At 43.5% G+C, this 25,197-nt stretch overlaps 1 protein-coding gene across 4 annotated transcripts; it reads left to right on the forward strand.

The window, feature by feature from the left end:
* Positions 1–9,225: 9,225 nt before the first annotated feature.
* Positions 9,226–23,670, forward strand: etv5a (ETS variant transcription factor 5a). 4 transcript variants are annotated; one of them, XM_033617742.2, is made up of 13 exons: positions 9,226–9,361; positions 12,358–12,493; positions 12,674–12,770; positions 12,862–12,909; positions 13,453–13,503; positions 15,437–15,560; positions 15,643–15,945; positions 16,497–16,816; positions 19,317–19,379; positions 19,823–19,891; positions 20,480–20,646; positions 20,743–20,850; positions 21,656–23,670. In XM_033617742.2, exons 2-13 carry the CDS (start codon positions 12,446–12,448, stop codon positions 21,884–21,886), a joined length of 1,629 nt encoding a protein of 542 aa, XP_033473633.2. In that variant the 5' UTR covers positions 9,226–9,361; positions 12,358–12,445; the 3' UTR covers positions 21,887–23,670. The 4 variants fall into 4 exon arrangements, with proteins under 4 accessions (XP_033473633.2, XP_033473634.2, XP_078030869.1 ...); XM_033617743.2 differs by having other exon boundaries at positions 20,743–20,844; XM_078174743.1 differs by having other exon boundaries at positions 12,677–12,770.
* Positions 23,671–25,197: the final 1,527 nt, after the last annotated feature.

Genomic DNA, 25,197 nt, shown 5'->3' on the forward strand with positions numbered 1-25,197 from the left:
TTGCCGCTGGAAATGCTGCTGATGTCTCGCTATAAAACACCTGAATGTAGAGCTACAAGTGCTGCTAAAATGCCTCCAATGTCTCGCTTAAAAAAACACCAGGTTTTGGTGCCAGAATCGGCGCTAAAAATACTGTCGATGTCTCGCTACAAAAAAAAACATTTTGAAGCCACAACTGCTGCTGGAAATGCTGCAGATGTCTCACTACAGAACACTTGATTTCGGTGCCAAAATTGCTGCTAAAAAACAGCAGATGTCTGGTTTGAAAACACCTGGTTTTGGTGCCATATTCACTACTGAAAATGATGCTGATGTCTTGCTAACAAACACCTGGTTGTGGTGCCACAAATGCCACTCGAAACTTTGCTGATGTCTCACTAAAAAACACACAGTTTTGGTGCCAGAATCACTTCCCTCAATTGCCACAAACGTCTCCCCAAAAAATACTTGTTTTGGTGCCAGAATTGCCGCTAAAAATGCCGCCGATGTCTCGCTATAAATCAGCTGGTTTTAGAGCCACAAATTCTGCTGGAATTGCCTCTAATGTCTGAGTAAAAATCATCCAGTTTTGGGGCCAGAATCTTGTCTTGCAGGACTATAAAGAAAGCGAATAAGCGTAATTCTCAAAATGTTGTCAAAAACTTGTCCTTTAAGTTTGATGTTTAATATCTGGGGCGATGTATTCATCATGTGATCAATCTGCTCCCCCTGTGTGTATCTATGCGAGGCCCCTCCCCCAACTTTTGCTCGGCCCGCCCTGGCTCTGAGGCGGCGGTGGCTCTACAGTCCCAACAGTGTGATCCAGATCTCGTCCTGGGACAGATGAGCTGTATTGAGTAACATCAGAGGCACAGAGGCCCTGCAGCGCTCTGCTGCTCTACATGTACATTAAATCATCCAATCATAGAAACAGAGTTTACAGAGCAGATCTCAGATCAGATCCTACACATCACAGCAGCACAGTCATCACACGGCTGCAGGGGATTAATACAGAGCAGGAAATAAACGTCTGTATGTAACCAAGGCGACAGTTAATCACGTTATCTGATGTATAAACTCTGTGATATGGGCCCTCTGACTCTCAGTCCACAGAGGGTCAAGGGCAGACCGTCCCCCGTGCTGTCCAGGACCTGATTGGATGAAGGATGAAATCAATACGTCCAGCCTCTGCAGTCGGCCGTGTGTCTGTCTCCACAGCACGTCACTCTCACTGTCAGCTGTCTGTTTTTTCATGGACAAAACATTTTAACAAATAAACACACGAGACTGAATTTGCATTTTTATTTCCTTTATTCTCACAAACTAGTGCTGCTCCTGGATTTTTGTTCAAACTGGTTGGATTTGAATTGACCTTTGACCTCTTTGCAACACGTCTGTTATTTAAATAAAGTCACATTTACTCTGTGTTGACAGGATCCGAATGTGTTACGTGGTGTCTGGTGAAGACAGAGACCTGATTTTTGTGGCTCATTTGAAAACAAATAACATCCAACAACATCTGTGAGTCACTGATGAGATTAAACAGACTGAGAGGAAACCTGTGATGATGATGATGATGATGATGATGATGACTGAGTGAACAAACAATGAGACAATGGTTTAAAGAGAGACGTGTTTCCCTTCTGGACTCCAGAGTTCACACATCTAACATCTATTAGCAACCCAGTACAACAAAAGCTGAAACAACCCTTTACTGATGTGGTGTTAACAAACACACTTTAAACCTCACAGAGGTCGTCGGAGCATTCAGACCCTTAAAGAGTAACGCCTGTATGTTTCAGCCTGGATCTTATTCTCTCATGTTTTTGTGTCTAAGTGACTCATGAAATCATGAAGTTTTGAAAGTGGTCCAGCTGCGAAACAGGCCGCTCTGAGCATGTTCGCACCATCAGTGTACGCCCACTAAAAGTGTCTGTTTTTGTCCCTGACAGGCTCAGATACTGTCTGACAACAACATAAAGAAAAGGATCCCTACAGACACAGAGCTTTGTGTTAAAAAGGAGAATCCAGAAACAGCCCTGAAATCACCATCACCAAACCCACCATACTCCATTTAAGAAAACAGTAATTTAGCATGTACAGAGGCAGCATGTTTTCACATCTAACTGGGTGAATTAAGGGTTAATTTCAATCAAACCAGAGCTGGTGATTGTTGGAACAGTGGAAAGATGAACCACTCCTGCCAACATTAAATGAAGTGTGTTGTATGATCATGAAATCGCTGTTTATTCAAATGGAGTCTGGTGGTCTGGTGATTTCAGGGCTGCTTCTGGTTAGACAAAAAGGATCTTAAAGGGATAGTGCACCCAAAAATGAAAATTCAGCCATTATCTGCTCACCCATATGCTCAGGGAGGCCCTGGGGGTAGATTATGGCTGAATTTTCATTTTTGGGTGCACTATCCCTTTAATTGAGCAGCATACTCAGGTAAAGTGTCTCAAATTTGCACTTAAGCACAGCCCCATTGACAAAGTTATTATTATAGTTTTACTGTTGGTGTTCAATGACTCTTATTGTCAGGTGACTCAAAACTAAATAGATATGAAATTATATTCATTTTCTGCTAACAACACGCCCTAAATTCTGCACACTGGACCTCTAAATTTTGTCCACTACTTTGTTTTTTTGACCCAACGCCTGCAGGACCATCTCTCACTCATCAAGTCATCAAAATCCAGCACTTGGTCAGTGACTTGCGACGTCAGACACTGGCAAAAAAAGCCGTCCTCTCATGTTGGCATGACACGCGGCCAGTCGCAGTTATTGTTTTACAGCGCCAGGCGGCATCATGGGGAAACGCAGCAGGACAACAACAAAAGTTAAGGTGGTGGAAGTCCCAGTAGGGTGGGTGGGAAGTGGGGGTGGATGGGTCCAAGAACTACTGACTTCCTAAACCCAACCACGTGTTTGTTGTTGAAGGAAAAAACGTCAGTTCAGGGTGTTGTACCAACGTAGTGCTTTTATTTTGAAAGAGACTGTATGCAAACTGTACATTTCCTGTGAAAACAGAAGTGTATTTTGAAAACAGACAATGCATGTAACAGGCTGAAGTTGACACGGCGTCCCAGAACGTCAACAACCAACACACCCAGGGTACCTTGGACGTCATATGTGGACGTGGAAAGTCCATGACCAAACGTGGACATGTGACGAGGTCACAGTGAGGATGATGATGGTTTACTGTTGCTGTTCTTATTCACAATTTAAGAAACTTATCAAATTATTTTCCCCCATCGGTTACATTTTTTTTGTGCCGTTATCACCTGAAAGGTCCAGTGTGTAGGATTTAGTGGCATCTAGCTGCAGATGCAAAAACACAAATGGTTCTGTCTAAAGCCAGAGTATTGTTTGTCCGCTCTGGGCCACTGTAGAAAAATATGGCAGACTCTATGGAAGAAGACCCGCTCCATATCTCGATATAAACGACTCTAAAGTCTAAAGGAACAAAAACACAATGATTCTTTTTGTCAGGTGAGTCGTAACTAATGAAAACATAGTTATGAAATGATATTTAATTTCTGCCAATATATGTCCCTAAATCCTACAGACTGGACCTTAAAGTTTAAATAACTCTAATTAAAAAATGTTAACGTATTAAAACACTAAACAGTGATAATTAGCATCAAAGCAGCTAAACAACCAAATATTAGCATTATCCTGGTTAGCATTTTAGCATCATCGAGCTAAAATCTGAACCCTGACAGAAAACAATCACTGAGAACAAAGTGGGGGGTTTGTGGCTTCTTTTTATTTTCTACAGTGTGTCTGAATGTTCTTTCTGCCCTTCTGGCCCTGATGTTCGGCCCAGAAGCTTCAGAGCCAGAAAGAAAACCAGCGAGAGAAAAACGGAAAATCGCAAAGAAAAGAGAAAAGAAAAAAGAGGCATTGAATTAAGAATGGGAGAGAGATGATAAAAGAAAGCATGATTATACAACTCGCAGCCTCAGAAGAGTCTGCCTTTGGCGAGGCTTCTTGAGTACGGCTGCTAAGATAACAAGGGAGGAATTATCTCCCAAAGTGCTATTAATAGCTGGCAAGTCACATCTTGTCCCTCAGTGAGAGAGCATCCTGCGCCCAGAGGCACTACTTTCCCATTTTAACTCCTTTTCAAATGTGCATTTTGACAGACATTTGCAAGCTGAGACAAACTGCCAAGGCGCTCAGTTATAATGCTCTCACCCACTCGTGCTTCATCACAGAGGCTGTTATTTCAGCTGAGATGAGATTAGAGGTCAGGTTCACTGACGGGCTAAAGACTACAGATATTTAAGAGTTTAAAATCTTAAAGGACAAAGATACATGTTTGCTCCGTTTTCACTAAATTTTAGGTGTTTAAAATGACAACTGTGGGGACGTCTCATCTATGTTTCAGTACTATAGCTGAGGTTCAAAGGTCACTCTTGAAAAGGGCAGTGTAGAATAAAAAAAAGGTCCCTTTAGTCGTTGTTCTGGAGCTGTCAGTCGTATCACAGTGAACTCTGAACATCAGTGTTTAAAGGTTCAGCAGGTAACTTTTATAAAAATAACTATGTGTCATATTTGCTGAAACGCTCACTGTATCCTGACGGTAGCACAAGACGGATAACCTTTAAACAAATCAGGTTCCTCTCAGTGCTCCTCGTGGCGTTTGCAAGAATCCAGCCTGAATGAAAACAACCAATCAGAGCCAGGACGAGTCTCTGACGCCGTGTCAGTCACTGCTTGTGCACAAGCTGCACTGCCAACAACAGTGTACACAGCAAAGGCAAGTAATCTAAAATCTTGGGATTGTACTTCTCTGCACGTCACAGATATGTAACATTTATACATTATTGTGTCACAAATATATTTAAATGTTGCAAGAAAAGATCGTGTTTTTGCTTTTGGCGCCACAGTCACGGCTGGAAATGTCACCAATGTCTCGCTAAAAGACAACATCTCTTCTCATTCCCAGGGCATCAAAAATAATTTACCATTGTCACGTCTCGGCACGTGATATCGCCGCCAAAGGCAGCCTCTGGGCTTTGACCTGACTCCATTGTAAAGGTGGATGGGTCAAACCAAACCGGACTTTCATCCAGGAGATCACAGTGTCCTCTGTGAACCCAAAAGTCAACGTTGATTTAACGAAATGTTGGGCAATTTATGTAGAATCGTCATCATCACTCATGATGAATTTACATTACGTAACAGACTAATTTTAAGGCGAAACATGATCTTTTTTTTTTTGATCTTTGCATTACAACATTTTGTGATGAATGAACTTCCGGCGGTACGTCCTCGGCGTCATACGTCTCCAGAGGATCTCAGTGCTGATTGGGTGTCCTGGCGTGAATCTGTGGCGGAAGTTTGGATTTTTCAACTCTTGCAAATAAGCGTGTGACATGAAATCTTCCTTCTTGTGTTTATTTAAATAAAAAAAATAAATGTTATCTCATCTGCGTCGCATCTATCGTGCAGCCCGGCGAGAATTCATGTCTTTCTGCGTCTTTACATGTAATTAATTTACACTAATTATTTCACCCGTTGTGAACACAACATGAGGTGCAGAGGGGCGTGACAAAGCGTGAGTATTTGACAACCTGGGAATAATTGCTGAAAACAACCGGTTTCAGTTTTTGTTGGTCTTAAACAGTGATCTGCAGCTCGGCTAAGGAACTGCATCACTTTAGAAACTGTATGTATGAAAAGCAGAAATGCATCATATCTGTGGTTTGCAGAAATGTTCAATGCCAACATTTTCTTTTGGCGACTGGGCTGATGGAAGGCTTGCTTTCAACTTTACCTTGTTTACCTCTCTTTGTACGGTGTAGTTGGCAGCGATGACAGACATGCAATTAAAAGTCCTCCTCAGCCCTTATTGGTTGTTTTTGTCCAGGCGTGGTGGACCTGATTTTTTCCTTGATTGTCTGTCTCAGGATGCAGTGACGGTTTCAGCAAACATGACAAAGACAAAGAGTTATCTCTGTTTCAGTTACCGTCTGTAGCTTTAAAGGTGAACTCAGGGGAGTGTCATCTTTTGATGAGATTATATTCTCTGCTGCTGTTTCCAAGGTCAAAGATGAACTTTGAACCTCAGACCTGTGGTAGACCGTCCCTCCAGTGAAGTGGTCTTACATGTAGATGACGGATGGTGGCTCAGCGGTTCCAGGAGCAGAGTTCTTGCAGCATCCTCACCTGGTATAATCAGGAATTCTCAGTAGCAGGATTAGCCCACATTGCGCCCTGACAGCAGCGCTGATCTGGCCGTTATGTCAGTGTCACACTAACCTACAGTAGTAGTCCTCGAGGAAACAGGAAATTGGCGCTTTAAATCTCACCTTACCTTCACGACGTCCATTCTCACCCTCACAGGGGAGAGAGGTATGTACACACACAGCGTGTCACCCTCTGCATATGGCACATTTATTTAAGGAAAGAGTAAGAACAGCAACACAATGTGCTCGCTCTCCACACGCCTCCAAGTGACCACCCACTACATCCGCACCAGCGAAGAGGTGCACCATACAGTGGACCTGCAGGCTGTTGCTTTTGAAATAGCCTCACACAGATCTGTCCTCTGCTATTTAATGCTTCACACACACCAACAATTCAATTTGACAGTGGATATTTTTAAATCCTCTCACCTCCACATTTTTCAGCGCTGCTTCTGCGAGAGGAGCTCATATCCTGAAAGACAAGCTGTTTGCCTTTGGCCCCAGACCTCCGGGACGACCAGCAGAGATCTGTCTCGTGTCACAACTACATGTGTGTTTGTCTTTTCTTACTATTATTGCCTCTGCGGCCGCTTCATGATCTTGGCATCGTGGCCGCAGGGATTTGCTGAGGATTATAGTTTTCATAGCAGCTGCTGGAATTTGTGTGACACAGAGTTTATATGAGGGATTCCTAATTTGGTGACTGAGGTGATAATGACAAAGGTTATTTATTCATGACCTCTGACCTTTGGCTCTCAACAGCCGCTCCTTCACTGAGCAAACACACACACACACACACACACACACAACTCATGATGTCTCATTTTCTGTCTGTGTTTTATGACGCTCAGTTTGGGAAGACTCAGGTTTGTAGTTTTAAAAACAGAGGAAGTTACAGGTTTTTATTATAAATGAAGAAAACTTGTTTTACAAGAATGTTTCAGATTTACCACAGAATGATTTAATGATGAGATGAATGGAGCAGTGTTAGCAGTGAGGCTGGAGAAAAGGTCATGATGTCATTGAAATAACACCAGTTCATTTTCTGGAGAGCAAAATGTGCTCAGTTATGGTGATGGAGTTATCACCTACTCTGTGTAAAATGTTGAGCAGGTGGTTTTTGCAGAAAGTAAAGTTAATGGTCAAATGTGGAGATGGTTCATCCTCTGGGAGCTACTTCACTGAACTCTGGGTTTGGGTGCAAATAGGAAACATTAGGATCGGTCCTCTAGAAAACATGGGTACAGGAAATGCATTATTACGGACCAAAGAGTTGGATAAAGGCAGCGATCAAAGACAATGTCAAACCATGGATACGTTACATTTGCACGTTATTACATAGTGGATACGTTTGAACAATGCCGTGGTTTATATGTGGTCAGGTTTAGGCTCCATAATCACTTTATTACGTTCAGGAAAAGATCATGTTATGACTTAAAATACCTGGTTGTTGGGGGGACAGTCCCCTCTGGTAAAGCAGCGCTCTCTTTTTTCATACAATCACCAACTGGAAACACAGCGATGGGTCGTTACTAAACAATCACGTCTGGTGGCTAAAAAGCCGTCAGGAACATTGCAGTGACTCAATAAAACACAACTAGGTTTGTTGTTTGTAGCGAGCAGGGGCCTGCCGCTGGTCAAGCATCTCGGCGAGGTGATGATGTCACTTTAGAAACGTTGATGTGACACAGATGAAACCTGCAAATGTAAGATATTCAGAAACGTACAGTGCTCACATTTCTCTCTGGCAGCAACAAGGGGAGGAGTTACAGATGAAGATTTAAAATAAATAAATAAATAAAAAGCTAACACACGATGGGTGCTTATTTATTTATTTATTTATTTATTTATTTATTTATTTATTTATTTATTTGTTCTTTATTTTACTTTATAGGGACGATGCCATTTAACACAGTTCCAATACAGAGTATGACATTGGTGTGTTGCACAGGCAGTTTATGGCTATTGTTCATTTTCAACTCTTGTCCCTGATTCCTAGTTTATAGCCTGATAAAATTATCTTTAGATTCAATATTCATACACGTGGGTACTTTTAGCTCCTTAAAACAAAAATGTAGACCTGAATGTTGGAAATAAATGAAATAAACAGACAATCTATACTGTCAGTGAACATTTAAATGAATGAATAAATGTGAAAAATCCAAATAATAAAGGAAAAAAATAGAGACTTTTCACCAAATCAGAAATACTTTATTAAGCATTGGGGGAAACTGTGATACGTAACAGTTGCTTTGATACACAGGGAATTATATGACAAAAGAAATAATAAGTATGTAAAAATCTAAAAATATGGACATCATGCTACAATGTTTAACACCGTATGTATGCATGTATGCATGTAAGGTTGTAGAGATGTAGAAATATGTGTTTTAGACTAAACATGTTAAGTATGTAAAATATCAAAGCATTTGCATTATGTGTAAAGATAGTTTGTAAAGTTTTAGGAATATAAAAATATGTGAATTGTGTTATTATTATTATTATTATTATTATTATTATTCATACATACACATTTATTGTTGGTGCTTGTCGAGCATCTTGCACTGAACCAGTCTCTGTGTTATTTCGTTATGATTCTTATTCTTTATCATGCACTTTATTCTCAGTCACTTGTGTCACTCTCCTGTCACAATACCACGCTGTTAAAATTAACTCTAATAACTCCGGTGTCAAAGCCAATAACACCGTTTAAATCCAATTTGTTCTGGCGGTGCAATAGTCTATCATTACGGTCCAGAGAGAGTCGGCGTGATGCGGAGTACATTTCCACTGCAGCTGGCCCTTTAACAAACACTACTTGGCACTGATGCCTGAAAAAAATGTGAATGAAATCCAGCCATTCATAAAAATAGGCCACTGCTGCGCTGTGATTGGCCAAACGGAGCCTCATGCATAATTCATCAGCTGCGGACGCGCCATTGGCTGCTCGCTTGACGGACAGGCTCCATGCACCAATCAGAGCGTGTCTCTGCGTGCCGCTCGAGCCCAGGGGAAAAGCGAGCGGGCCATTAACGAAAAGCTCAGTCAAGTTTTGTGAGTCGACGGAGGCGCATCAGTGAATCAGTGCGCAGACCATTACGCGACAAACAACACATTGTTTTTGTATTTGTGGATATTAATACCGTATTCTGTCGGTGCGGAGGACGTCTACACACACGGACAAGGTGAGCGGACATGTTTATTTAACCGGAAACTTGCTTTACGGAGCGTTTTAACGGCGAGAGAATTCCCTAAAGCTGTTTTAGACTACAAACCAGCGCAACGCCATCTTATTTAAAGATATTTACTTTGTCAACCATTTTATATCAGCTGCTATCTGCGTGGAATTTGCGCCGAGTGTCGTGTTTCAGCGCAGTTTAGTGTTCGGCTCGTGTTTTATCTGCGTGGATGTTGCGTGAGTTTATCAGGCGACTGTTTGTGATTTTTTTTTTTTTTTTTTTTATGAATGGACGGGCCGTTTTTTTCCTTCCTCTGTTTCCACACGGGTCGAGTTTCACTTCATTGAGAAAAACAAGGGAGGGATGGGTGGGGGAAGGGCGGGGAGGAGGTGGAGGAGGAGTGTGGAGGGGGGCGGCGGCAGGCAGGCAGGGAGGCAGGCAGGGGGTGTCGGGTGATCTTCGTCCCCCAGCGGCGGCGGCCCCCCTCAGGCTCGGCTGGAGCAGAACTCCAACTGAAAATGAGCTAATTTTACTAATGAAAGTTGAGTTGCGCAGAAATCAAGTTTGCATGTTGACTTTTTCGAACCCGAATGTGTGTATCGATGTAGTGAAAACTATCGGCTGAGTGTTGTGGTGAACTTTGCCTAGTTTTGGTGCGTTTAGGGACCGTATGGTGAAAATGTGTGTATTTGCCCTGGGGTTCAGCCTAATCATGTACAAGTAGTTGACTCTGCTGTCATATATCATGAGTGTGTTGATACTGTACATGTGTATTTTTAATTAAAGCAGGTTTTTGCGTCAGAGTTAGACGCATATCTGTAAAATCTGACATGTTGCGTTCAAGTCCTGCCCTTTGTTTGACTTACTATGAGTGAATTTAAGAACAGAGCCAATAAACTAACTTCCAACTCTTGCTCGACGTGCTTTGTGACCATATGCTCCACAGAGAGGCGGGTACAGTGAGTCCTGATGTTGTCAGTGTAATATGTGCTCGGCGCCTGTAATTATTGCCCAGCAGCTATCCTGTATTCGTCATCCATTAACAGGAGATGGAGGAGTGAGTCATATCACTCTGCTCAGGGAGATGTGAGAATGGAGGGCAGTGCTAGTGGTTTAGTGTTATTGTTGTCTAAAGGGAACTTGTGTTGTTAGTAGTGTTTCTGAGTTTATAGTATTGTTGTTGGGGGGGGTGGGGGGGGGGGGGGGGGATTGCAAGTTGCAGCAGCATCACTGTCACCAGCAGCATCTCCTGCCAGACTCTAATCAGCTCTGTGACGGCGCTGTTTTCTATCTTGTTTGGAGGCTTTGCGTCTTAGTGCACGGTCACAGACTGTAGACACACTCTGAAGAGCTGGACTCACATCTCTGGGTCTTTTTACTCTGGGAGCAGATTACAGTGGAGCATAGTGCCCACAGATGGCCAGTGAGCGTGGCTTATATAACTGTATTACATGCTCCATGATGACTGTGTGTTTACAATGTGCTGCACAGCTCGGTTCAAAGAGCTGTTTGTTGGTTAAATAAAGGTGCTGGGAGGAGACGGTGGCCTTGTTACAGCATCAGAATATGATGCAGAGCACCAGTGCTTACACACATTAAACACATCAGACATGACAGGAGAAGAGAATCACGACCCCTCTGACACACTTCTAAGTTTCTGTTGCAGTTAATACTGAGGTCTGTTAAAATACTGGAACTCTAGCTCTGATACAGTGCCTTGGAAAATGGTTTTTGATACCAAATTTTCAATCAAAAATAAATATAACAAGGCTAGAAGAGAAAGCCTTTATAGCCACTGTACAAAGAATATACAGTGAGATTTAATCTACATCTGATCAGGTGTCACCTAGACAATAAAACAAACTGCAGACGACATAATCGTTCATAAAACTTGAAATAAATAGTGTAGAAAATGCTACATGAAGCCGTTGCACATGTAAAATTGTACTGTGTAAGACAACTTGTTTCTCTTGATGAGTACAGTGTTCCTATAACTTAAGGAAAGTGTGATCTAAGGCTTTTTTTTTAAATACCACTCATATTAAAATAAAGATCAGTTTTACAAACAGTAAATAAAGGGAATGTTAGTTAGGGTGAGGGAGAATTTCCCCCCAAACATTTAGTTTACCATAACACTTTTTGGTGACACCAGTGCCACAGGCATTTGGTTAACTTTTTTTTGTAAACATGAGCAAATTGGCTTGATTAATTTTTCAAAAACATGGGAAGAAGGCAACAAGCAACATAATTAGCTAAATAAATAGAGGAGAAAAAAAAACAGTAAAAATTTGCAAGAAAATTACCTGAAAATTAAAAAAAACAAGTAAAACACAAAATATAATTATAATTTTATAATAATATTTTTTTCTGGGCATTTCCTCCTTTTTTTAAAAATAACCTTCTTATAGTTTTCTCCCTAAAAATAAAAAAAAAATTAAATTTTTAGGTCATTTTCTTGTCATATTTCTTGCTCGTTGCCTTTTGTTCACGTTGCAGATGTGCTCAGGTTTCAAAGGTGCAAATGATTGTGAAAGGTGCCTGAACGCAGCACAAGTGAGCAGATGTTGATCCAGGCTTCAGAGGGTTAAGTTACCTTTTATTTTTGGATTGTATAATGCAAAGGCAGGGAGGAAAAATCACGAAACTACTACTACTAGATTTTTTTTAAATATTTGTTGAAGACATTTTCAGGCCTTAGTTTTAGATGAATACATTTAATGCCTTTTAAGACTTATTAAAGATCAGTGTGAACCCTGTGGGAGCAGAGACTGCAGCATCTATACAGAGAGCGTGAAGCATAGCAGTTACCGGTGTATCGATACTGTGGAACATGAGCATTAAAACTGTCTCCAGTATTCAGAATCAATAAACCAAAATGTTTAATGACACTAAAATCTGTTATTTGTCCTCTATAACGGCTAAAAACATTTTTATTGCTGTATGTTATCACAGCATGAAATGGACGTCTGTTTACTGTAAGTTTCTCATCTTGTGTTTCCCAGTGACCCGCAGAGTGACCTGAGCGCTGTCGCTTTAAAGCGAACACCTCCCCCTCCCCCAATATCTGAGCCCCCCAGTCACCCTGATAACATGGACGGATTCTACGACCAGCAAGTCCCATTTATGGTCCCACCCAGTGTAAGTGTACACATCACACACACTCCAGCCTCAAACACATCATCACATCTATGGATTCACGCCCATGTGGTCACCGTAGATGACTTAATAACACACTGACACAGTCCTCTGGGAGGTGAAGTGACATTTCCTCTTCTTCTTCTTCTTCTTCTTCTTCTTCTTCTTCTTCCTCATCTTCAGCAGCACAAGTCTCACGTGGAGGAACCATCTCACAACAGGCCTCTGAACGACAGGAAAAGGAAGTTTGTGGATACAGAACTCGCCCAGGACACGGAAGGTAACGTTGTTGATGCAAACAGTGCATCTATAATACTGCAGTTCAGTTATGGACAACCTGTCCTCACTGTCTTTGACTTGTTGGCTTTCAGAACTCTTCCAGGACCTCAGTCAGCTGCAGGAGATCTGGATCGCAGAAGGTGAGTTATATGTTTATTTTCTACATTAAAATGTGTTTTCCGCTGCTCCACGTCTTGACAAAGTCCTCCATCTGTTAAGCACTGCAGAATCATCCCAGTTGAATTATTTAGTGACAGTTAAACTTTAGTGAGGAAACTTATCTTTCAGTAAATTGGTTTTCCAAATGGTGAACAGGATGAAATTAGGCAAGATTTCAGATTAAAGATTAACCTGATGAGAATGTGAAATGTTGCTTTTTTGTGTTAGCAACCAGAGCAAGAAGAGCAAAGTCCTCTGCATGAGAAACTGCTGACCACGACCCCCTTTATCTCACCTTAGAGAAGCTTTTTGGCAGTTGCATGCTGTCTCTCATTTTTTGGTTTGATTACATTTAAAAATCTGAAATAAACCAGTTTCCAGCAGATTATTTTTCTCTCCTTTATTTGCTTTTGTTTCTCTTAACGTGCACACTTTTTCAGGCACACAGAGGATGTTGGCTACGGATTAAATGTGCTTGTTTTTTTTTTTTTTCTCACGTGTGAAACGCTCTCCTGTCTCTACAGCCCAGGTGCCTGATGACGAACAGTTTGTCCCAGATTTCCAGTCGGATAGCTGTGAGTACCTGATTTTGATTGTTCATCACTGATAATGTGAGTGTGTGTGTGTGTGTGTGTCCTGCACAAATTCAGCTTTTTTTCCATCAGTCAAACCCGGTCATGATGAGGATGTTGTAGCCCAGCCTGGTTCTTGTCTGACTTGGGCAGAGATCCAAGTAGCGGGGGCATTAGGAGCTGGAAATCAAGCTCTGTTTTTGCAGCACTGCACCATAAAATTTCACAGCTTAAAAACTGCTTCTTTTTGCTGTGAGGAAAAAAAAGCTCTTTCTCGACTGTCCCTGACCACATGTCCACCTTTTCTTTTATCGAAATTTCTTCATCCTGTCGAGGACAAACACCATTCTTCGTCTTCAAAACACAGCTCTGGGAAAGGCTGCTCTCCCTCCCCCTCCTCCCTCCCTCTCCTCCATTTTGAGTTTAATCAGCCGATTGGCATGGGGCGTCACATGAGCCAAGCTCCTAATCTGATTTCACACTTTCCCGCACTCAGGCCCTGCTGCTGAAGTGGGCTAGATTCCAGTGGATAGGGCAGTTTTCAGAGCTGCCTCTTTTCAGTCCTGCTCCCCCAAACTGCCAAACGCGGCCCCCTAAACTTCTCCACGCAGCGTCCTGTTTGTCTCGGCTGCACGCCGCCTTCAGGCTGCAGCCCAGGGATATGTTTGAATTATCCCCAACGGAGCGTTTTACACTCCCCCCTCCTCCCTTCTGTCTTTCTGAGTTTATGTTTTCGTCTGATGCGTAGGAGGTGGAGACAGGGTGTGGTTGCTGCCTGTCGTTGTCAGCCTTTTAAATCTTGGTTAATGTGGCGCTGCGAGCTGCAAACTGACCACTAGCCTCTGCTGCTGTAACGTATTATTGCGGTTGATGCAGTGACATGTATGTGTTTTTACGGAGGGCGCCATCCAAGGTTGTGTGCATAAACTGGATACAGTCAGCTCGTTGTAAAGTGCCATTGTGGTGAAGTCCTTGACCTTGTGCTGTCAGTTCTGTGTGTGTGTGTGTTTGTGGGAGTGTGTGAGATACAGAGCAGTGAGTTTGCTTCTGTTGCCAGGCTGCAGGCCGCTCTCTCACACAAGTTGCCTTAAAGCAGATATTCAGATAAGAGCTGCAGTCAGTAGGACATCACATGGAGTGAAGCATCGTCTCACTGACCTGAGCTCGAACTGTGTTTGTTTTGGAGTGTGTGTGGTGGTTGTGTTTCAGCTCAGATGGTGCAGGAGAGGAGTCTGCATGTAGGGTGCTTGTTCTATAATCCATTCACTTGCAGCCCGGAGTAAGAAAAGACGCCTAATCTCCCCATTATTTACTTTTCCCTCAGTGCGAGGAGTCTCACTTGAGCCATTAGGTTTCACAGTGCACACGGCCGAGCTCACGTGCCCATTGTAGCTCCGCTTTGGTCCATCAGCACCACGGGTGATTTATTTGGCTCCCGCCCCTCTGTGCCAAGGGATCCAGTTTCTGCCTGACTATTATGTGGCGCCCCGGAAACTGCAGCCGATACGCAGAAAGCTACAGCTAGTGTCTAATGGTTACAGCACGGGAGAAGAAAATCATTCACCGCCATTAGATTACAGCCACACTGATTCATGAGTATTGGTATTGGCCCGGCCTAATGGGAATCAGACGAGAAGTTTGATAGCTTTTGTGTGTGTAGTGCAGTTAGTATCGTGCTACCTAGCAGTGGCGGATAGATGGTTTGTTTTCAGAGCCTGGAGTCGAGCATCATTAGGGCGGATGATAAATTGCTGCTAAGTGGCTCTGTCAGTCGAGGGAATACACAGACGTTGTCCATACGTCCATTTATCCATCAGTTCCAAATGTGGTTAAGATAACTGCTGCACTTCTGTTTATGGCTTCAATTAGGTGAGATCTGGAGTTTATCTAATGCACTCAATTGTGCTGCTTCTCTCTGCGTCTCCTTCCCATCCAGTGATGTTTCATGGCCCGCCGCCAGCCAAGATCAAACGAGAGCTGACTCCCTCCAAAGAGTTTTCGCCCTGTCGTCAGGACAGGAGTCCCATGCCCTACGGAGAGAAGTGCCTTTACAGCTACAGGTATGTAGAGGGTAATTACATCAGACAGCAGCCACCAGTATCGATCATCAGGAGTTCTGACCGTGTGTGTTTGTGCCCACAGTGCCTGTGACAGGAAGCCCACTCCTGGGTTCAAGCCATTAACTCCCCCCTCGACGCCCGTCTCTCCTTGCGGCCCCACCAGCACAGCAGGGACGCACCCACTGAGTGAGCAGACCCCCCCTCCTCACCCCCATGTAGCCAACCCGACCCCGGGGCCGCGTCCAGTGCACATACAGCAGCCTATCACGGCGAGCGCAGGCTCTCCCAACCAGCAAGCACTCCCAGTCCACAGCCACAGCCCGCCCTTCGCCGTGCCTTGTGCACCAATCAACCAGGATGCCAACAGCTTCACACCTGAGCACAGGTGAGCACAGTCCGACCTCTTCATGTGGGCCTGGGCTGTTTGTTAGCTCTGGTTCCTGCACCGGTTGGAACCACACACTTCCCAGGCATTTGCAGATACACAAAGCACGTGTTAGCTTGACTCACTCAACAAACTTTCTTGCCTCCAACTAGCTGCACGTGCCGATAGGTGCATTCAGGTGCTTTGCAAAAGTTTGCACCCTTTTTGGGGGATAGAAAACCACATATCCTAGAGACATCAGTGCTATTTGACTTGTGTTTGGATTATAATTTTGACAAACTTGTATGCAAACAAATGTTTGTTTCCTTCTCAAGCTAACGTTAGCTCTGCTAAAACCTGCCATCTGTTTGGTTCCAGCAAGAAACCAACTTTTCGGGTTCTGTAATAATGTATGTTTTGGATGAAATGTTCAAATGGTTCAAAATGAAATGCACAAACGGCAACGGAACCTGTCCCGTTTTGGTAGAAAAGGGGATGTGAGAGTTTCTTTATTAGCATTGTTTTCTTTGAGTCTCATCCACATTAATTTGCTGCTTTCTCCACATCTTCAGGTTCCAGCGGCAGATGTCAGAGCCATGTCTACCTTTCCCCCCGTCAGAGAGTCAAGGGCGCCCCCAGTTCATGCCCCAGCCTCCCAGCAGCAACAACAGCCTGCCACGTGACGGCCGGCCACCGTACCACCGCCAGATGTCAGAGCCATTGGTAGCCGTGCCACCCCAGGGGTTCAAGCAAGAACTCATCGACCCACGATACACAGAGCAGGGCGTCCCCACCATGGGCCCCCCAGGTCCACCCCAGGGCCCCCCGCGTCAGGCTGCGTTCCACCCCATGGCCATCAAGCAGGAGCCTCGTGACTTCTGCTTCGATTCTGGTGAGTGGAGACGATCTGTGTATCTGTGTCTCAGCGCTGAAGTCCGTTATTAGCTGTGTGAGAGTGACTGCCTCGGGCTGTGTGAAAGTAGAGCGGGCAGAGGGTGAGGAATGTGCCTGGCCATGTTTGTTCTGGGCACTAACACACGCCTGTGAGTTTTAGCACGCTGCAGCCGAGGCCTGAGCGCACAGGTGCTCATTTCACACACACTCTCCCTCTCAAAGCCTAATCTGCATCATTCCTCCAGAGTCACGCCAGTAAAGTAAAAGTGGGTGTTTCAGCTCAGCCTAAGCCTCCAAGGGCAAAAGTAAATGGGTCATCCAGCCAGGTGCGGAGAACCTGTTCACTGAGCTTACCTGAAATAGATCTAGGCCAGTGCCCTCAGAGGACTTAGTGACCCGCAGCACAGCGACTCGATTGTAAGAACCTGGAAATCCTCAACTTGGGTTTCACAGAATACACAAGAGGCCAAATGGTGCCAGTCCTCTCAGAAAAAGCCTCGTCAAACAGTCATGGCAGAGATGCTGTTTACTCGCTGGGCTTAAATCAAACAAGCCTGAGCGACTGTCGGAGCATTGTTTGATCCCAGCACCCACACGCCCAGCTGTTGTTCCTGCTCTGTTGCATTAACATTTCCTGAAACTCTGCAACATTTTTTTGTTAATCTTTTCTCGCTCACTCATACGCTCTCATTTCTTCTCTGCCTGGTGGGTGACCGGCTGGCCGGGCAGTGATGTAATGACAAATCCTCTTAGCTTCTTATGGCCTTTTAAATACCTACGTCACGGAGGCCTAGTATCTCTAGATGGATGGAAGAAGTGCATGTTTGGCATACTGACATGGAACATATTGTTACCGCAGCGTTGGTGGTCTGCAGACAGGGACAAAGCCATTTATGTCGATGTGAAGCCACAGCTTGAATCCATATGTCACCATATCAGCACTCATCACATAAGTTCCCAAAGTTGTTGTTTGATTCGGTCTTTCTGTACTCGCCCCGTGTGACTCAACAACAACGACTGCTTCCTGCAGACTCCTTCCTTTAAGTGAGGACAAGAGGAGACAGAGACTTGAGGAAACACTTGCTCAAGATTGATCTCTGGTTGTCTTATCAGCAGACAGGAAACAGAATAATGGATGGGGGTTGGAGACGGTTGGTACGCACTGTGGAGACACTGTGAACGGAAGACAGGCCTTGACCCCTGAGGGGGAGGACTGGCGTAACTCGATTGTCATTGAGATTTAATACAGCGTCCATGGTGCTAATCTTATTTAAAGGCTTGGTGGACATGCGAGGGATGTTGTGCGCTGTGCAGTGTGCTCTGATCCGGGCTTTAGTCCACACCGAGGTGTGTGTTTATGTGTGTGTTTGGGGATTGGGCATTTTTCTGGCACAGTTGAAGCTGCAGATGTGTACTGACCCTTTTATTTACGACCTAATTTTTTATAAATTAAATAATTTTTTTAAATAGTCTGAAATTTGAATTTGTGAGGTTTTAGAAATTTTCTTTCATCCATGTTTTTTTTTAATTTTTTATTTATTTATGGGCTTTTTTTTGGTCAAAAATAGGTCAACTGTCTTTTCTTTTCACGTTTCTGATGTTACAAACCTTCCACCGAACCAAGATTGTCTTATTATTCTATAATTTCACTAACTGTTGGCAAAATGTAGGTTAACCTAACAAATGTGGTTCAATGACGTGAACATATGGTAGTGAGAAATTAGTTTGCCTCTCATTCCCACAGTCTTTTCCCACTGAAATAGTGCAGCTATCCAATGGCGTCTGGTAGCAAACTGAGGCAAAACATTTTCTAAATGTAAAGCTGATACGCAAATATATCTTCTCTTTTACAGATTATTTTGATGCAGAATCAACAAATACACCGTCGACATATTAGGCCCTTTATCTTGTGTTTCTAGAGTTGTGTGTTACTTTGGACACATAAGGAATTGTTAAAATGTTGTATTTTTTAAAGGTAGTTTGGTGTAATGCTTTACACCAGGAGCAGGATGGGAAACACTCAGAAGGAATCTAGCAGTAGTCTTGCAAATATTGACCCTGCCAGATCCCCAGTCCCAAATCTTATTGCATGTGACAAAAAAATTCACAGTGCCTTCAGATGTGAGAGGATGTCAGACTTTAGCCTTTAAAAACGTCTTTTCAAATTTTAGTGCATGATAGGCAACACCTGCAACTCTCGGATGAGAAAATAAAGACTGAAATCTGATTGAAAATGATGTTGAAGCTGTCTTAGAGAGCAATGAATTTAACTGTCTGATACCTGTAGACAGTCTTTAATCAGTGTGACACTGATATATCTTGGACTGAATGTCTCCTCACGGAGCAGATAAGTATCAAAGCTGTGTATCTTTGTACACAGTGGCAGTGATCCAAATATATCTGTCAGCTGCAATGTGGATTTTGATGCATTACACATTTGATATGACAGTGAGGATGTCTCTGGTCTAAATTTACACCCCCATCTTCTTTGTTTACAGAAGTGCCTAACTGTCAGTCATCGTTTGGGAGAGCGGGGAGCTTCTACCAAAATAACCATGAAAGTAAGTTGTCTCCTTTTGTCTTTGTACATCTCAGATGTTTGAATTATCTCATTAGCAAGGTCCATCCTCTGTGACCCTGAGCCCTGTGACTTATTGAGCTGCTGAAGGCTCGGCGTCGGTGATAGCCGGGTGAAAGAATAGCGGTCAGCAGCGTTGAAATGACAGCTCAAGGGGGAAGTGATTCTGTGGATGTGCTGTGTGTAGCTGCTCCACACATACAGTACATTTCTCACATCAGCAGCTGGCAAACGCCTCGCACAATACGAGCTTCCACTCTTGGGAAGCTGCCCAGCTTTATTGCTTTGCATGCAGTTTGGATCTCAGGGGGTGGACGTGGTCACTGGCCTTTATGTCAGGGAGAAAAAACCCTGTTTCTCACGCTGTATCTGCTGCTCCACCTTCGTCTGATTCATGGTGTGTTTCTTTCTTGTTGTCAATTTCAGGTTTCTCCTTCGACAGAGATCCTCAGCTGTACTTTGACGACACCTGTGTGGTCCCTGAAAGATTAGAAGGTAAGACTGACAAAATAATGTTGAAAAAAGTCAATGTAAAAACCCCAAAATGGTGCCTAAGTAATTATACAAAATGTTTATTGAAAGCAATTTTCTTTAGTAAAATACATTTTTTTTAAAAAGTGCCAGACTGTTACCAATGGCATTTTCCTTGGGTGAATGCAATCACATGAAAAAAAAATATGATTTTAATAATTTATATAGTAACTATAAAACTGTAGAAAATTACGTTAATGTTCCCTGATGATATAACCTTATTTAAGAAAAAATAGGGGACCAAGACAGCTTCCCTGAGGAACACCAAAAGGCAAATCATATTTTCCTCATCCCCAACAGTAACAGAAAGTACAGAATACTGTCTGTCTGTAAAGTTATCTGCTGTGGGCTGAGTCCAGTCCTCTGACTGCTCACAGTGCATAATGAACAGCTAGTCCACTTCACAGTCACCATCTGGCAGGAATGTCTCACCACACTGCGGTCGTGGTGGAGTACAGTGCTGACTGACACTTTATCCTCTCTCTTTCTCCTTCTGCCTCCTTCTTTACTTCTCTCCACTCTCTTCTTCTGCTGCTCTTCTTCCGCTCACAGGTAAAATCAAACAGGAGCCTGTCTATCGGGACGGACCTCCCTACCAGCGCCGCGGCTCCCTGCAGCTCTGGCAGTTCTTGGTCACATTACTGGATGACCCAGCCAACGGCCACTTCATCGCCTGGACTGGTCGTGGCATGGAGTTCAAACTCATTGAGCCTGAGGAGGTCGGTCCCCACTGTCCAGTTCTCATCCTTTGATTACAAGTTTCCTACATACAAATTCTCTGTAGCTAATATCTGTTTGTGTGTCTTGTGTCACAGGTGGCTCGTCGCTGGGGCATTCAGAAGAACAGACCGGCCATGAACTACGACAAGCTGAGCCGCTCGCTGCGTTACTACTACGAGAAGGGCATCATGCAGAAGGTAAAGGCACGTTAACCCATTTTCCTTTCTCTCCCTCCGCCCTCCTCCCTCAGTGACATTGTGCTGCGTGGGGGATAAAACAGTCAAGATAGTGATAATGGATTACAGCGACAGGGGGGTGCTCTGATGTAGAGTCTTATCTCAGCCAGAGGCTAAGTAGTCGCAGTGAAAACCTGCCTGCAGGCCTCGTCTTCTCCCAAAGATATTAGTCTGTTTATGTGTAGTGTTCAGATTTCAACCATGAACAAAGAGAATTTGTCTCAGTTTGAGGTGGATCAGTCTTGAGATCAGACTATTCTGCAAAAGAAATTACATTTAAATATAATATATAATGTTATGCATGCACTCAAAATGCAAAAGTAGCATTAAAGGGTAGGGTTGGTATTTTTCAACCTGGATGTTTTTTTGCATTCAAGTGACTAACAGGAACAAGATTTTTTTCAAATTGGCTACAACTTAACCGCTCTGGGCAGTTGTGCATCGTCAGTTTATGTCCACTAATAGTCTTTGTGTTTGCCACTGACAGGCTCAGACTGTTACTGTAGGTGTCTGACACTTAGAATAATAATCTGAGCCTGTCAGTGACAAAAACATAAATTGATACTGAACAAATGCCCCACATGGTTTCATTGCAGCCTGTTTCACCCCTGTCAGCCACAATGGTCTCACTCAATACTGGACTAGTCAAAAATCGTTGCTCCCATTCGTCACTTCGACACAAAACTTACAGAAAAACTTTCCAGGTATGAAACACTGAACTTCAGTCGGACGGTTTCAAATGTGAGGTAACGTCTTTTGTTTTGTCTCTCAGGTGGCTGGTGAGAGGTACGTGTACAAGTTTGTGTGCGACCCCGAGGCTCTCTTCTCCATGGCCTTCCCCGACAACCAGAGGCCCAACCTGAAGGTCGACCCGGACAGCCTGCCGGGGCTGGACGACGACACCGTGCCCCTCACCCACTACGAGGAAAACGCTCCCTACCTGCTGGACGGCGGGGAGCAGTGCGTGGCAGGCTTGCCCTTCCCGGACGGCTACGGCTACTAAATGAGCAGCGGAGTCCTGACGCACAACATACACGTACACGCAGACACTCCCAAAAAGTCTCTCGATGCCCCACTCTTAAAATCCAGAGCTGGAACTGCTGAGCTGCTTGGAAAGGAAAAAAAACCCTCGCGCTCTGCTCCTTCGTGGTTTCCTCTCCTGCTCCCTGGAAAACCTTCATAAAACTCTGTAAAGCTCCCAAGCTAAGAATGAATGAGGGAAAAAATGCCTGCGACAGCTCTTCTACCGCGCCATCGTATGAGAGAGAGGGTTGTGAAACCAGCGAGGGTGAACTGGACTGCTAGGGGCTGCTGTTGCTATGGAGACCAAATGAAAGCAAGGCCACACGCCGCCAACTTTAAAAGAACTGACACAACCCCCCGTTTGTACGAGACTGCAAGAGTTGTTGCATTTCTGATTTTGTGACAATCTGCTTTTCTTAAAAAACAATCAAGTAACCAACTGAGTCAAAACAAATCTGACGAGATATTCGAAATGCAGCACTATTCTATAGTTGCCTTTTGGGTCCCCCCATTTTCATGTCACCACATCTGAACTACGAGATCCGTGAAAGGGCTTTAATTTGCAAAAACGGATTGACAAAAAAACAACACACGACATATTCTAAACCCACAGATCAGTTTGTTTTCTGTAGATAGAAGTACACTTTTCTTTTGTTTAAATATGCCAGCTGTTTTACAGTTTTGTTGACTTTAGAGACCCAGAACTCTCAGGTTTCTGGGGCGTTGCTGTATTTCAGGCTAGTCGGTCGGGCTGCTCTCTCGTGTAAATGTTCCGTTCTTTAATCGTCGTAAGAGATTGTATCTGCTTCCCTTTAGAGACTGCACCCCACGGTAGGAGCCCACAGTCTATACAGTACCCTCCTCTCATGTCTGTTCATCACTGCTGGGTCCTTTTATCGCTCAAGTTCAGAGATGGTCAGCACTCCCATCTCCTCCATTTCAAAAGGGATACATCCGTACATATTTTCCCCAGAGGCGCTGATACTTCATAAAAGTTATTCTGTATGATAAATGGTCACGTTGCTCCTCCTTTTTGTATTTCTGTCTGGGTGCTTAATGTTTCCTTGGCAGTGTACTAGTTCCTCTGATGCACCAGTATGGCAGGAGCATCAGGATGTTGCATGCAAAAAAAACAAAAGGTGAAATTTGGACACCTTCTCTTGGACACCTCTCTGCCAGTCACAAGTTGTCAACTGGAGGCTTCTCTTTGCATGGTGTAATCAGTCCAGACTGTGTGTCCACTAACATATCGCTTTACTGTCTTTGGACAAAGAAGGTATTTGTGATATTCTCTGCATTTTTTTTGTGTTCATTATCTCTGTTTCTGAATGGGGGGCGAAGACAAACGTATATAAAGTATATATTTTTGCTATAAGGCTGCATTTGTTTTGATTTTAATGTATAAGCTGTATAGTTCTGGCTCTAATAGACATGTACCTTTTTAAAAACCAATCTCAAACCCTCTTGATGCTACTACTGCAGACTGTTTCTTTAAGAGGCCTCTGGAGAATGGATGAGAAGATGTTATTATCTTGCCTGTAAAGTGTGTGTGTGTGTGTGAGTGTGTGTGCAAAGGCCGGAGTTCCACCAAAGGCCACAGCGAAGACACACATTATATTATGGGATCCAGTCCGGGCACAGGGATTGTCTGCACTTGTATAGGCTTCAGTCCCCCCCCCCCCCCCCCCCCCCACAATGTGTTTCTTACACGGCTGAGTTTATGATAATCTGTACTGGGTACAATAAACGGTCCTTTATGCTTCACTGCCTGCAGTCCTGGTGTGTTTCATCATCCTCTACACCCCTCCTCCTCCTCCTCCTCCTCCTGCTCACAGTCAGTCAGTCAGCTGACTGGCTGCTGTGGTGTGGCAGTCACTGTGCTTGACCTGGCTGATTTCTGAGTCACATGCTTCTCCTGACTCTTTCTGATACACTTCTGAGTAAATGATTACTCTCTTTTAACCTGCAGGAAAATGTGTCTGAGCAACATCTGGTTGGCTGTGTACGAGAGAAAACACTCCATCTTTCAGTAGTTGTTTGTAATTAGTGCTTAAATAAATGTTTCACTGCTGGAGGGACAGTCTGCACATAAGTCTGGGCTGTCTGTGCAGCAGAGAGACGCAAACACTTTTATCAACTACATGATCAGAGAAAACAGGAAAAGAGCTGTGGCATTTGCTCAAGTGCAAGAAGTAGAAAACTTACAGCTACCAGAATGCACTGCACCACATCAATGAAAGCTCCTGCTGGTGGGTGAAGTAATGTGAGTGTAGAAGTTTTGAAAAAGAAAACAAAATGGCAGCCAGCTGGAAACAAACAGTCTGGAACTGCAGTTTAACGGTAAGACAAAGTATGTTTCTGAAAACACTTGATACCAAAATAGACGACACAGTGACAGAACCTTGGTTCATTTTTGATCAGTACTGCCTAGTTTACCGCCTATCTCTGTTTATACAAATGTTGTGTTGCACCCACTTCCTGACTTCCTGTTCACAAGCTATCATATTACACCCAAACTATGAGCTAAAATATGATCCTGAGGACATTTTAGACAGGAAATAGGTAATATAGTGACAGAATCTTGGTTTATATTTGATCACTGCTTCCTAATTTAACCATTAAACCTCAGTATTTTCAGCCTCCGTTTTCACAAATGCTGTGTTGCACCTACTTCCTGTTCACAAGTTCTCATATTACACCCAAACAGTGCACTAAAATATGTTTCTGAAGATATTTTAGGCGAGAAATAGTCAATACAGTAACAGAATTGTGGTTCATGGTTGATCAGTTCTGCTTAATTTTATTATTTTTCTCCCATTCACCCACTCACCCATGTGTAGAATTTCACTTCCTGCACTTCTTGGTGCAGTTGGAGATGTTCAAGTTGTTAGGATAAAAGAAACAAACCAAAAAAAAACTCAAACCGTTTTAATACCATTTATCCAAAACTAAAATGTGTCAGGTTGTGCCTCATGATGCTAAATGACCCCCGTCAGTGTTACATTATTATATAACTGGATGACTTTTACTTATCATGTTAGTGGGACTTAAAATCTGTAGTTTGTCAAGGAGGAGCTCATTTTAAAGCTTCATATGCTGCAGAGTCGCTCTGTAACAATATACAGTATTTTGTGTGGGAAATCTGAATCTGAAAAGCAATGAACAACTAAAGCTGTTTAGTAAGTATCTAAGAATGGAGTACCTGTATAAATGTACTGTAAATGTGACTGAGGGCTGTTGGAGCTGATTGTGTGTTATCTTGTTTGTGACTCTCGAGCTGTGCGACGTTTC

The sequence above is a fragment of the Epinephelus lanceolatus genome, chromosome 14, assembly GCF_041903045.1.
Source record: "Epinephelus lanceolatus isolate andai-2023 chromosome 14, ASM4190304v1, whole genome shotgun sequence".
NCBI classification, from domain to species: domain Eukaryota; kingdom Metazoa; phylum Chordata; class Actinopteri; order Perciformes; family Serranidae; genus Epinephelus; species Epinephelus lanceolatus.